We start from the raw sequence: 14,459 nt of genomic DNA, 5'->3' as shown, positions 1-14,459 counted from the left end.
TAGATTTTCAGTGGCGGAAGCGAGAAATAGAAATGTTGTCTAGTATTAATTGCCCATGACAGTTGAATGCCTAACCCCCATTTTACTAATCCTTATAATACTGTTCAGTCTCCCACCCCAACAGAACTAAAATAAAATTCTCTGTCCCCCATTTTTTTTCAGTTGACACAAAATAATAAATAGAATGTAACTGGCTCAAGTAAAAATGTTTTCTCCTTGTGTAAACTCTCTCCTTGTAACCCCCAAAAAACCCAACAAAGGTTCATATTGTTTCCTTGCCATGAAGTTTGCAGTTTAGCACGTCAGATGTCATGGCCCACTAAATCTTAAGAAAAGTGCTTAATTATATACAGTGCTTACTCAGTTGCACATACAGAAGTTGTTTATGAGCTGCCAACTGACATATATGAAGCAATCCATATTTTGCATCATGTAGAGCTAGTATCTCAGTTTACTCCTGGGATTCCACTGAGAAATTAAGGTTAGGGGTTACAAGTTGGGGGGAAAAAAAAAAAAAAAAAAAAGGGGGGGGGTTTATGGCAGTTCAGTGTATAAAGCTATTTACTACCTTGTTCCTGGTACGCTGTTTGGAAACAAGGACCTCAGAAAGTGGGTAAGAGGGTTTAACGTTCAAGGAATGCCATAAGTGCACAGGCTTCTGCAGAGCAACCTGCATTACTGCAGTCCCTCTCCCCAAGGCACAACGTCTGAGGGAGAAAAAAAGCAAAGCCTGCTGGCTCTGCCACGATGATTCCTGGCCCAGATCTCCAGATGTAATTAACTCACCAGATTACTTTGCACAAATGCCATTCACTTCCAATGGTATGTTTTATGACTGAAATTTGAACTTTACTTGCTCTGCTAGAAATAAAAACCTAGGCAAAGTCCCAGATAAACCTCTATATGCTCTATAAATCAGACAGTGTTATAAGTATGTGACCTTAATGATTTGGCTTCTTAAAATGCTGACACTCAGCAAAACCAGTAAGCTGCGTTTTGCTTGTCAATAAATATGGATTATGTTCAGAACGCAAGAGAGGCTTCACTTTATTAAACACATTATTTTTTCTATTTTATTATTAGATTTTTATTGGTACAGATTTATTGCTACAAATTTCCTAAGTAATTAAAAAGGAAGATCTGTTTTTGGCTCGGTATTAGAAAATATGATAGCATTATGTTCAGAACGCAAGAGAGGCTTCACTTTATTTATTATTTCCAGAAAACAATGGGGGAAAAAATAAAAGCTTATGCCCTCTCAGTCCATTCAGTGGAATTATAGGAAATTAACAACAACAGTCCAGTTGCCAAAAACACTAATTTGAATAGAATTTGTCATCTAATTCCATTTGAAGAAGGATCAAATACTTCAGCTGATGATGTACCATGGCTGTCTGACCCCAGTGGCAAAACTATGTACACAGCAAGGATGCTGTTCAATCATTTTGAAAGGGAAAAAAAAAAAAAAAAAAAAAAAAAAAAAAAAAAAAAAAAAGAGAACTGTGCATACAACCTCAGAGATACATTACAAACTAAACATTCACCTATTATAGCCTCTGTAAGCTTGGCTCTTCTTTAATCCTCACTCTTTTTTTTTTGGTTTCTCCTCCTTTCATAATTATTTCTGAATGTAAGGAAGTATGCAAAAAAGAATACTGGAATAAACAACCAATACATGAACAGCTCTATACCAAAGGGGGCATTACAGTAACAGATAAATCGCTGTTACGGAAGAGTGAGTCCTTACATGCTTCTTCAAAATACACTAACAGCAAACAAGAGTTGAAACAGTCAACCTTCACCACTAGCTGAAGAGAATACAGTTCTCTTCTATTTAAGAGAGAGTACTCTTTCACCAGAGGGCTTCAGAAGAAAGTAACAAAGCATTCCAGTTGCAGGGCCTGTTGTACATTTAGTCAGTAGTATTCTGAAAGCTAGGCATGAGTCTATATTATACCCACCCCATAATACCAAATAAAGCTACTCTTTTAACTGTTTTTTTCTATCTATATCTAATGCAAGTAACCCATATTAGGAATTGTTAATGACAACAATTAGTGACAAATACAAGTGCACACACACTGCTGTGCAGGAGCAGGCAAAAAGCAAATGCATGTATTGTGCATTGTATGTGCCTGTGCAGAGCAAGCACGTATGAGAGTAGCAAAGGGCAACAATCTTGTATTAGCGCTTTGTACATACAGTTATGTGTTTATTGCCTGAGAAAAGGCAGCAAGATTCTCAGTAAATGAGAATGAGGGAGAAAAGCAACAGTACGTGTTCGGTGGATAGGCATGATATAACTATGAACTAGGTTCAGTGAATGCATTGGGTAACATCACAGTACACATAACAGTAACAGCCTGTGATCACTGCCTTCATAACCAAAACATGTTTTTATTTCTTCAGGCAATGTATGTTGTGAAAATCCCAATGCTTTTTACACACCTCAGACTATACAATGAGAAGACAAAGAATATAAAGAATGCTTATAAACTGCTGGTTTTAATATAGAAAACTTATTTAAAATGCAGTTTACATAAAATTTAAGCCTACCTCAGAATACTAAAGGACGTGGTGGTAAACTTTCAGTCTGGTCATTGCTCCTTTTACCATTTGCCTAGGAGACTGCGTGGAAAATAGTGGCCAGTGGTTGAAGATACTTACTCTGAACTGCTTTAACATAAGCAAACTCTATTCATTTCCCACCCCAAAGTAAAGTGCAAGAATACTCCATTTGAAAGAAGTTATTTCTTCAATTATAGTAGCAGATGTTCTCAATCTTTAAGGTTTCCTGGGCAAGTCTCAAAAACTAAGGCCAGAAGTTTAGTTATCCAATCTAAAATTTGAGGAAAAAAGGCAAAGCCTCAAAAGTCTGAGTTTTCAAAAAATAATTTTCCTCACAATTAAATACAGTGAAATGTGCAGAAAACAAAAGTTGTGCTATTTTTAATGAAATAGCAGTACTATACAGGCATCAAATACTTTTGACTTGAAAAATTCAAGAATCCTTAGATTGCAGCTCTACACATTTCACCACAGATAACCTTTTGAGCAATCAATTGAGAGCAATGTCACTGTGCTGCAAGTCATACAACCTTTCCTAACTTGCCCCAAGGCTTAATGTGACCTACATTTAAAGTCAGAGGGAATAAATAATATCTAACAGCCTACATTTTGAATGAAAGAGGTAAAGTTCTTCATTTACCATTTGTATTATTACTCTGTAGTAGATTCTTCCTTAATAATGAAATGTAGTTTTGACTTCCAGTTCTTTTTCTCATTCACAGTAGTTAAAACTCCAGCCAAAACTAGGTGTATAATTGGTTTAGGCTGAACTGATCTGTTGCACATTGCCTCCCCATAAGACCCAGGATGAACGTACACATCCCTATGCTGGCTTCTGTACCATGGGTACCTAAATGGAAATACAATAGAGTGCCTATTCTTGCCCAAAAGAAAAACGAACAGACACTATCCTAGTACAATCACGGGAAATTAAACAGAGACTGGAAGAGTTCTTAAGACACTGGTAAACAATTAACTACAACATCAGAATGCTCCTTTAGGCTTGTGTCAACTAGTACTCCTCCAAACAGCTGATGGGCAAGGCTTGGCAGTTAGAAGTTCCTGGAACTGTTTCCAAAAGGCTGTTTGCATGCAACTGCCTTCTTTAGGAGGCTAAGGAAGTCCATGAGCATATATACAGGCTTTCCCATGCCAGCTAGCCACAGCGACCAGTAATGTCCCTACATACATTGTGTACTAGTAGAGATATAGTAGAGATAAGGCCTTTGACATCACTTACCATTCCCCATACGTACAGAGGAAGGTGTAAAGTTGATGCAAGATACCATGGAGCTATCTTTCATTCTCTTTCTCTTCACCTTCTTCAACAGGAACATACTTATTTTTGTATTTCTCAATCACTTTCCCATTCTCTTGTAGGCTTTACAACACGACCCTAGATATACGTCATAACTGCTTTGGAGCAGACTCAGACAACTCCTAAAATGCTGTCTCTTAAGCAGTGATGTCACATGCATTAAAATGACAAATAGTTTTTTTAAAAAAAGTTTATTTTTAATTAAAATTTCAAAACTAAGGTTATTTAAATATACCATGAAAGTATGCAGAAGTAACTTTCTATGAAACAGAAAACCATACGAGCAGTACCTTTTTCATATCCCACAAGGATACAGGGTTTTACTGACTCCTCTGTCTCTGTGTCCCATCCAGCTGGTTTGGAAGGCTGGACTTTCCCAGACCGATCCAGTAACCCGAGAACATGGTGACCAATTGTCTCCTCCATGGCCACAGTTGTCTTCACAACTTCTAAAAGAATCTTCAGGAGTTTCTCATTAGCCTTCTGAAAAACATGCCTGCAGGACAGAAACTAATCAGTCCTTTAATTTTGCCCCACCTTCAAAGTGGTTTTTATCCCTTATACACCCTTGCAACCAGGAAAGATTTGCAGTTGAACAGTAAAATTAAGATTTCTTTTTTAAGACTAAACCCCACATCATATACAGAAATATTAAAAGCACGTTTGTGTTAAAAGTCAGTTCTTTTTACAAAATATGTAAAAATTCTAACTATTTGTCAATACTTGTACTTTTGTCTTGGTATTTTACCCAGTTATTCTTTTAAAACAGGTCTATATTTGCCTGGGGTTCATTATAAACTTACTCTTTTCTCAAAGTGACAATCAAAAAGATTGTTCACCTACACAGATCAAAAAAGTTACTGAATAGTCAAAAGGTATTATCAAACACAACAATCATATTCATATAATTTACAAAAAATATATAGAAACTCATTTCTTATATGTATATACAATGGGTATACAAATATACATATGTATAAATGATGTATATGATTCTACATGTGTCTAATATGAAAGATATAAATAGGCTAAGATTTGTCTCATCCTCTATGCCATTACATTGTTAGGCTTTATAAAAAATAAAACATTCTTTAATCTGAAGTATGTAAACTTAGAAATATGGGTATCTAGAATAAAAAATGCCATTATCAGTCAGAATAAAGCTTATAAATATTATTAATTTAACAAGAAGAACATGATTCTCAACATTTTTTAAAAAATTATGTTTTCTTAACAGTTCTAAGCACCTTTCTTTAGAAAGAAGATCTGAAGATGTTTCATCAGGCTTTCTTCCTCCATCCTCATCCTCAAAGATCTGTGCTCTCACATCATTTTGGTTTTCATCTTCATTCTGAGTAAGTTTTTGCAGAGGGAGAGAAGACAAAAAAGACAGAAATCCTGTCATGCCAGAATCAACATATTCTTATACACAGTAAAACATGAGAATTAAAACCTAAATTAGTTGTGTTTTGTTAATAAAGTTTCTGTACCAAATTACAAATAAAAAAATACTCTTCCTACGTGGAAAAATTAACTAGAACATAAATAAAATTAAAACAGGAAAACCAAAGCAGGGCGTATTAGAAAGAACTTTGTTATGCTGATTAAACAGTCCTTGTACTTTCTGTTGGGCGTTGCTATAGCAAGATGAAAATGTGAGTTTACCTCAGCAAATAGCTATAGTAATAATCCCCACCTTCAAGCTGTTAAACTAGCTTCTGCTTACCTGAAGTAAAAAACTATGTCTACCAGTATCACCTCTTGATTATTAAACCTGCTCTGTTCAAGCAATAACCAACATCTTTTAGGAAAATACATTATATAAAAAGAGTAGCAATGAAAAGGAATCTTACTGGTTTTACATGCCACAGCTGTCAAGAAAGTCAAAGTCCATATTTACCTCCGTTTGTGTGCTGTTGTTTTGTAGCTCACAAAACAGCCTCTCTTTTCCGGGTACAGAATGTTGTTTTAATGATTCCAGTTCTTCTAAAAGCATTCTCTCTCTCTCTGCAACCAGGCTGTCATTCTCCATTGAGACACGCTAAGAAGTGTTATAGAGGCACATTCAATTTTTTAAGCTTCTGAGTGTCAGCGAGTCCTGTCACTTCAGATTTTTTTTACATATTTTGCACAATGAAATTTCAGTCCATTTCTTTAAACAGTTACAAAGACACTGAAAGCTTTCTAGAATAGAATACAGCTAATACGTACTTTTGGTATCTTACACCATCTTCAAGATTTTCATGCAATTTGTATGCTCTTTATGAAACACAGCGGTCACAATGCAAACTGGAAGGCTAATTTCTAATATTACATGATATAGGACATGCTTTCCACTAGAAAAAAGATGAAAGTAAGTTCTTTTTATAAAAAGCCTACACACACTCTCTTTTAGAAGACCTAGAAGTGTTCATGGCTTAAATGCATACATTCCTATGCAATTCTTATGGATAAACCATCTTTGGCATTAAAAACTGGAGAAAAGCCAACAGCGTAAGTTCTACTTAATGTTTTTCACCAGTTTCAGGAATTTGCAACCTCTGCAAATTGACAGAGGTAAAAGGAGAAAGGATGTATATATTGAAAGGAAAGATTATCAGGATAAATGTACAAAAGAGCTAGGACAAATAGACACTTGATACTGCTGGAAAAGACACTTGGGGATACCAGACCGGCTCTCTAGATTCCCCAGCTCCTTGAGCACAAACTTAAACATACCAGGTCTGGATAAGGTCTGAAGGATTCTAAAGCTCCAATCCACAGTGAAATCACAGAATTTTAGAATTCACTGATTACTACTTCCATGTGCATTTCTGTAATGTTACATCGTTGAAATTAAATCAGAGCAAGACAAATTCTGGATTCTGTTTACTTTGTCTTTCAAGGGAAGGGATCTTTGAAGACAAGTCTAGAAATTACATTATTTTTTAAGACTTAATTATCAAGATAAATTGAAGAGTTTCATTAGTATATCTCCTATAGGCTTTGAACAGATGCAGAGTGACAGGAAGTTAAGTCTAAAAAGCCAAAGAAGCAGTGGTGTTTCCCACCAAACCCCACAGATTTTGTTTCATCCCAACAGTCAGTAAGGACTTAATCTCCCATAATTGGGGAAAAAAGAAAAAAAAAAAAAAAAAGCCAAAACATGTTTTTGCAGGAAGCCACCGATACTGTTCAAGTTCAGACCTCAAGCAGGGATGAGGAAAAATGAAGAATTCTGTAGTATTTCTAGCCACAGCTGGTGGCTTCATTGATGTAAATAGATGCTAGCCTGCACTCACTCACTCACTCTTCTGGCTGCTGTGCAGCACTGCAGGCTTTCTCTATGTTTACAGAAGTCTAAACTGATCCATTACTGACTGAGCTCTGATTAAAGACATATGCCTTTTATACATATATGCATATCTGTGTTTGTATATATGCACACACAAATAGATATGTGTGTGTTTCTGTGCATGCATATAGCAAATATGTGTGTATCTCAATATACAGAGAGATACCAATATAAATAAACACAAATCTGCCTGGTGATGTCCCTTTGTTAACCCATGTTAACTCATTGAGTCAAACCCCATATTACCTCAGCTAATTGCACTTTAAGACTCTCAAGCTCTGCTAAGAGTTGCTCTTGATTTTCTTTTTGACGTTCCATTTGCTGCATGTGCCCTTGTCTCAATAATTCTGTTGCCTGCTGATGTTCCTGATATTGCCGTACTAGCTCCTGTCGCATATCTTCCAAACGTTCCTCGTATAACAACAGCTGACTTGATGTTTCTGTGTCTGATGCCGTCATCTCACTGTAGCACTGAAATATTGGAACTATTTTAGCACTTTATGTTCAATGACAGTTTCTAGTAAATATTTAAATAAATTTTAGAAAATACTTTCACAAATTAAAGTAGCTATCACAAAAGCATTATCTTCTTGCGTGCTTCTTGAAAGGTCCAGACTTAGAAATATTCTCCATTTAAAAGACAAGTTTTTTTAAAACAACAGTAAACAGTGTTAACTATTTTGGTTTTTAGCTGTTGGGGATCTCAAGAGAAAATGCAGTGGCAGACGTACATGCATTTCAGTGCATGCATGTACAACAAGAGAAGTTTGAGAACAGTATAATAAAACCCAGGAATACTACAGTTTATGTGCTATCAAATTAATACAAGATCAGAATATTTAACTATTACACAAATTTGAAAGTGTAATTTTTGCTTCAACTAGTGCCACACTTAATAAAAAAATTTAAACTTAGGATGAAATTGTGGAGTCAAAAATTCATCACAGCTTTTTTTCATATTTACTCCACATTTGAGCCCCCTATCAAATGTTTGTGAGATGCTAAATACATATTTCACGTATTACTTTTATAATTTTTGTATTCAGCTGATATCCTTTATCACAAGGAACTCAAAGTCTTTAAACACTATTTTTAATGAGTTCCTTGTAAAAACATTAGAATACAATCTAGCTTAGAAAAAGTCTTTACACAATTTATTGCCTGCAATACAGTTGTATCCATGAAATAGAATAATTTATTTTCATGTAATCAGTGTCATATTCCTTTCCTTGCAGCATAGCATAGTGCTATGATAGTCAGGTAGAACCCAGGAAATAAGGGTAGATAATTTAGGTCTGAGATTGTCAGCCTTTGAAAGGGAAAGGCAAATATTTAAATGGAATTTTCATCTTCATTTCTTTGTTTGCAGTTTTCTCATTGAAATGAACTGTAAATCCATTGGAAAGACTATTCAGATATGGTGTTACACACTGCCAATTTTTTTTATGCTTACCAGTGTTTCTTCTGCTGTAAGCCCTTTAACATGTGAAAAAAGTTCTTCAGAAATCACTGATTCATGTGTGGTCTCTCCTAGTACGCAATCAGGCTTGCTATTAGAATGAAGCTGTTCTCCAAGTGAGTTGATCTCACCAGACTCTTCAGCGAGTTCCTTGCAAAGTGATTTCAATTCTTCTTCATGCTTAGTGCCTTTTTCTGTTGCTTTTCTAAGAGGGCCGTCAACCTCTTCTTCACCACATTGCTTTTTAATTTCAAAATGCATTCCCTGTTGATGTACAATCTGTGTTTGTGCTTCTTCTTCCTTCTGCCTAGCAATTCTTGACAATTCAGTCTGTTTGGCAAATGCTACGCTCATTGACACTATTACCTGAATAAGTAAGAAAAAAATCTTTATCAGTTTATGCTTCAAAGCATCTCCTGTTGCTGAAGAAATCTCATTGCTGATCATCAGTAATATAAATAAAAGTACTAGAAGTTCTGAACTATGATTTTATTTTATTATTTTTACAGAAGAAAACAGAATGATAAAAGAACATAATTTTGTCAATCTCGTCAACGGTCACCTCTTAAAATACAGACATGCTGTATTTAAGGTAGTTTAATAAACTATGATGGTATTTTCAATTAAAATATATTATTTAGCACAGAATTATCTAGTGCTTTTTAAAAAAGATTCTATAAGATGACTTTAAAAAGTCCTGGCATATTGACATAAGTGCAGCTGTGCTAAGCTTCCTGTGTCTAACCAAGCACCCTTTGTAAACATTTCAAAGACATGGAATTTTGGGCTGTGTAAAGACAGCAGCACCATGTGCTTGATACTCAGCACAGGAATTTTACTTGACCAAAAGGAAACTTCCACTGGCATTAAACAGCTGCAGTTTCAGTTACAACAGGCTGGTAACTTTTGTCTTGCTAAGTATCCCCTTCTAACACAAATAAACCCCTTTTCCAATCATGTGAGCAGTTCTTTTCTAGATTTAGAATACAGCCATTTATAGCATAAGCTACAAAAAGTGTGGAAAAAATAGTATAATAAATACAGAAGTGTTACACTTGAAAAGAAAACACCTAACTCTTCCCTTCCAGAAAATGTGAGTGTGTCTTTTGAACTTAAACAGCCCTAACAAAATGCTGGCCAATCATGTATTTTTCTTTGCCATAAAGAAGGGTTTTCTTGGCAGCAGATGAGAGAAATGGAACTTCTACTTCATAAATGTGGATTATGTAAATGAATATCATCATCTAGTGCTGGCTATAACATTCTTCCTAGATCTCACTGAAAATCTTTTTAAGAAGTATTCCTTTATTCCCCCCCCGCTTTTTAATTTATGTTAATTTCATTTTTATGTATGTCATGATATAATGAAAGGAGAGATAATTTTTCATTCTGCAAAGAAGTGAAACATTTTTGGAAGTCAAAATTAAGTAAATCCACAAACAATTGAATAAATATACTCTACCCATAAAATGTTCGTTTTGCTTCTCATGTTTTAGAGAAGGTCACCAGATCTGAATAAAAACTATGCATTTTATACAATATATTAAAATGTACAATAAAATATGATCAGAAAATAGTGTAAAACTGTTAAGTGCAAAATCTTTTGAACTGAGCAGCTGTTAAGCCTAAAGTAGCAAGAAATCCACTCTCTAAGCTTCCAGATTTTATAAACAAATTCTGGTGTCAAGTATGGTTGCATGTTTTCTTGGAAGTATTAAAGCAAAACACCACCCCCACCCCGCACATGAACAGATATTATGAGTTAGGAATAGGAGATACAACTAAAAAAAACCCCAAATGTTTCAGAAGTTTTTTAAGACTTTCCCCTTTCAGAATCAGAATGAAACGATTCCTTGGAAATCAATCAAACACAAGTTAGCATATGCTATTGCAACTGTCTAAATTGTCAGAATTGGCAAATGAAAGTGACAGTATTTTTTAAACATATTTTAAAGTAACAAAATAAAAAACATACCTTTGCTATTTCTTCTTCTAATCTTTCTTGATACTGCTTTTCTAGCAATTGAACATCCAGATCATTCTGCATTTCAATTTCACTAGCAAGCTGTAAGAAAACCATGAAATCTCAGATCATGTCTTTTATTTCATTAATTTTAAAAGTTTCAATCTGACAGAGATTTTTTTCCTCAGTTAGGTTATCTTAATTTCATGCAAATCCCATAATTTTGTACCACAACATAAAAGAACTGGGTAAAGGACTTTGCCTTGTTTCCGCTTCAGAACTAATTTTAGAAGTTGAGTTTGCAACAACTGTTCTTCCAGCATCATTTGATTTGTCAGATGCACAGAAAACAGGCAAGAAAGCACAGGATCACAGTACAAAAGAGCATCACTGTTTTGCAGAATGCAGAATTGTTGAGCCAGGTTTCCAGAAGTACTAGGGGAGGAATGTATGGAGTCTTTTCCATTTCCATTTGATTTCTAAGATCTTTGGGATTACTTTTTCAAAATTTCTTCTAAAAACTGTGTAGTCTATATTTAAAAAGTACGGAGATTTCACTTAAATCACTCTTGTTCCATAACTAGTGTTTAAAGAGAAGTCACAATATTTTAAAGACTGAGGAAATCCCAGAATTTGAACACTTTTTTTTTCCACTTTAATAAGTAGTAGCCTAAACCAAATGTCTTGTTTCAAAGTGGAAAAAAAAATTAAAACCCAGGACCAATAAAGCAAGCTTTATTGCTCACAATTTCCAGAAATGTTTTTCAGCAAAATTTAAACCTTTTTCCTCTAACATGGATCATCTAATAGAATAGCATAGTACTAACATAGTAATTACTTTACTATTACCAAATACTATGTCCATATTTCATCTTAGAACCCAAAGCACCTAAATTTTATTGACCATATGTACATTAGCTGTCAACTCAGTTGTATGATACCTCCACTGCTTCATCTGTTCTTTGCTGATGAAGACTGTCAGTGCACTTCACTTCCCTGAAGACTTCTTTTAGCTTTATTTGTGCATCTGTAGCTACACTAAAAAGATAAAAGAAGCAGAGGGGGGAAATAAAAAAAAAATCAGTATTTCAATATACCTTATTTTTCTTCTATTCAAATATGCATTATATGAATACACATATACATTATATGTATTTAGAGACCAATCACTGAAAATATTTTCCTCAGAACACACCTTTTCCCAACTAACCAGGTGTGGAGACTGAGCATGTAATAGATCATTCAACAGGTTACGGACTAAACCATTAAAAGTCACTCATCTTCAGGCTTGAGATGTAATGAGACAGAACTCCATACTAGGTTGTTAGAAACCAATTTGTGTACTCATCTAGGAACTTTTCCTGTAAAACTCCAGTTTCATTTTAATGTTTAAAACCTGAACTTCAGGTATGAAAGCTAAGAGAAAGCAAATCTTCATGGGAAGTTTTTTCTCTACCCTGTTAGCTTATAAATACTGATAATCGCTCTAAATGCTCATTAAACATAAGTAAAATGAGTTTTGAGTATTTCAGGTGAATAGTTATCATGGACTAAATCAGAACACTAACTACCCATTTTAAAATAATTTATAAATATTCATATATGGTTTCTAAACTGTCCTGGCCAACACACATACAGCAGCATACAGTTTCACAAAATGCGTTTTGAAAATGCTCATAACTTGATTATTTTTTTTAAAGGCTTAAAAAGTAATTGATTAAGAAGTCCCTTAAAACTGAGCTCAGGCTAATAAATGTGTACCGATTCTACAAGGCAGTTAGTGGAAAACAATGATTTAAGTATAAGTCTTACAGTTCCATAAACATTTGCAGAACTTGGACCTCTTATTCTTCTCAAAACAAGTACATACAAATATTAATTCATACAAGGAAAAAAATTGGTTATTTTGCTACGATCAAACAATAAGAGAAAAACAGCTGTTTGGGTTCTAATGGGTCATGGTTGAAGGAAAACACTTTTATCTTCATTTCTCTCAGCTTCTAAGGATTTATCCTACCATAGTCCTTTTTCTTTTTAAGAGAGTACTGTGGTAAGTATATAAAATATTTAACAATTTCTAGAAACATCTAGAGAGTTTTCCCCCCTTTTTAGTAGCATTTCCTATCGGTGCTGTCTCTTCCCAATTCCCCTTTACAGTTGAGCACTGGTCTGGCTAATAAATCCTTGTAGTTCTCTCTCACAGAAGAGAGAGTCAGATGAAAGAAAAACGCAGAGAAACTGAGTGGATTTGTAGGATACTAAATGAAACAAAAGGAAGGAATACGAGGATCAAAAATGGAAGAACAGGAAACCAGAGATGACACTGAATGGAGCACAATCAAAAGCACCCACCACTCCTTGAACACATGTAAGGAGACAGTGAAAGAATTGGGGAACAGGAGGCTCCACAGCTGTCAGGATCCCTCGCAGGACACTTGCACCTCTTTCAGGTTTGAATGGCCACAATGGTCAGGACCAGGAGGAGGCTGACAAGTATGTCCCATGGCCCATGACTTGGTGAAAGTCAGAATGTGTTAAGTGGACCTCAACTCTGCCACAAACTTTATAGCTACATATCATTCTAGAAAATCATCAATTTCATGCAACTATGCTACACGAGGCGTCTTTACGTGTAAAGCACATTGCCTGAAGTTTTGAGAGTTGAAAGTGGTCTGCTGAGTTGGAAGCTTTGATATTACTGCTAAAAAGCTCGTATGTATGAAATTATATTAATGCATTATTCCAATTATCAAATATTCCTCTATTAACTATAAAAGTGTAATAAATTCTAAATGTTGCACTACTTAGTTTGCAATGTTTATGTAATTTCTTCCTAACACTCTTAACTTGTGAAGGAACAAAACAACATAAGAGTAATAAGTTTATAAAGAATTTCTCAAATTTTGAAGTAAAATGTAGTTTTACACCAATGGTTATTTGAAACACTTATTTTTGTACGAAGCTCAAAGTTATAAGCACTAAAGAACCAATTAATACCTCGTGTGGTCAGAGGATACCCCAGCATTCTGAAGCTTATCCTGCAGATAGACAATCTCTGTCGTGTACCTCTCTTCACTTTCTTTCAGCTGCTGTTGGAAATAGGACCGGAGGTGTTCCAGTTCTTGAGTATGCTGTTCTTCAAGTTGTGTTTTAAGGTTTCCTATCTCCTTGGAGCAGTATTCTTGAATCGCAGGATCTATATGTAGGTTATTTGAAGGGGGGAGAATAAACCGCATTAGTATAAATTAACTCTCTCACAAGTTATTAGCAGTGATGGACTGAATTACTGTAGTTAAAAATTCCTTCTGATATCATAAAAATTATTTTCCATAACAAATAATTATAACTTAATCTTCCATTTTGCAAAACTGTATTTGATACGGGTAATGGAACTTTAACAGCAGAAAACTGAAAAAGACTAAACCAAAACTGTTTCACAGAATATAATTCCAGAATATTTTAGAGATTTAAGAAAATTAGAGTATCATACTGCAAAATCTCTTCTGTGCTTCAAGTTGTAGTAAGCTATGAATCAGTTAGAATTTAAAGTTATTATCTTCTCTCTCTCTCTGAATATACACACATTAAAAACAGCGTATGCATCTTTTTACCCATTAGACCCTGTGAAGGGGTCTGCAGACATTCCTTTCTTGTTTCCAGGTAGCTAGGTTCCTCTTCTTTCCTCCTTTCTGAAGAAGATAGCCATGGTTCTTTGACCTAAAAAATAATCAAGCAAATACAAATGACAGTATTTTGTCTAGCAACAATGCAAAAATATTAACTGTGATTATAAACATATAAGAAAGATTGGTGGCCA

At 34.8% G+C, this 14,459-nt stretch overlaps 1 protein-coding gene across 9 annotated transcripts in view; it reads right to left on the bottom strand.

Annotated features, from left to right (window-relative positions):
- Positions 1 to 14,459, bottom strand: part of AKAP9 (A-kinase anchoring protein 9) — a 92,008-nt gene that overhangs the window by 46,385 nt on the left and 31,164 nt on the right. For all 9 annotated transcript variants that reach the window (XM_035896742.1, XM_035896771.1, XM_035896750.1 and 6 more), the window contains 9 exons: positions 14,254 to 14,359; positions 13,640 to 13,838; positions 11,584 to 11,680; positions 10,655 to 10,744; positions 8,674 to 9,045; positions 7,467 to 7,691; positions 5,787 to 5,927; positions 5,134 to 5,237; positions 4,177 to 4,382 (listed from right to left, as the gene is read on the bottom strand). In XM_035896742.1, coding sequence (XP_035752635.1) covers positions 4,177 to 4,382; positions 5,134 to 5,237; positions 5,787 to 5,927; positions 7,467 to 7,691; positions 8,674 to 9,045; positions 10,655 to 10,744; positions 11,584 to 11,680; positions 13,640 to 13,838; positions 14,254 to 14,359 — 1,540 coding nt within the window. The remainder of the gene's footprint in view (positions 1 to 4,176; positions 4,383 to 5,133; positions 5,238 to 5,786; positions 5,928 to 7,466; positions 7,692 to 8,673; positions 9,046 to 10,654; positions 10,745 to 11,583; positions 11,681 to 13,639; positions 13,839 to 14,253; positions 14,360 to 14,459) is intronic.

Source organism: Egretta garzetta, unplaced genomic scaffold, assembly GCF_000687185.1.
Source record: "Egretta garzetta isolate BGI_Z169 unplaced genomic scaffold, ASM68718v1 scaffold30, whole genome shotgun sequence".
In the NCBI taxonomy this organism is placed as follows: Eukaryota; Metazoa; Chordata; class Aves; order Pelecaniformes; family Ardeidae; genus Egretta; species Egretta garzetta.
The sequence above is the reverse complement of the archived record's forward strand: the minus strand, read 5'-3'. Positions and strand labels throughout refer to the sequence as shown.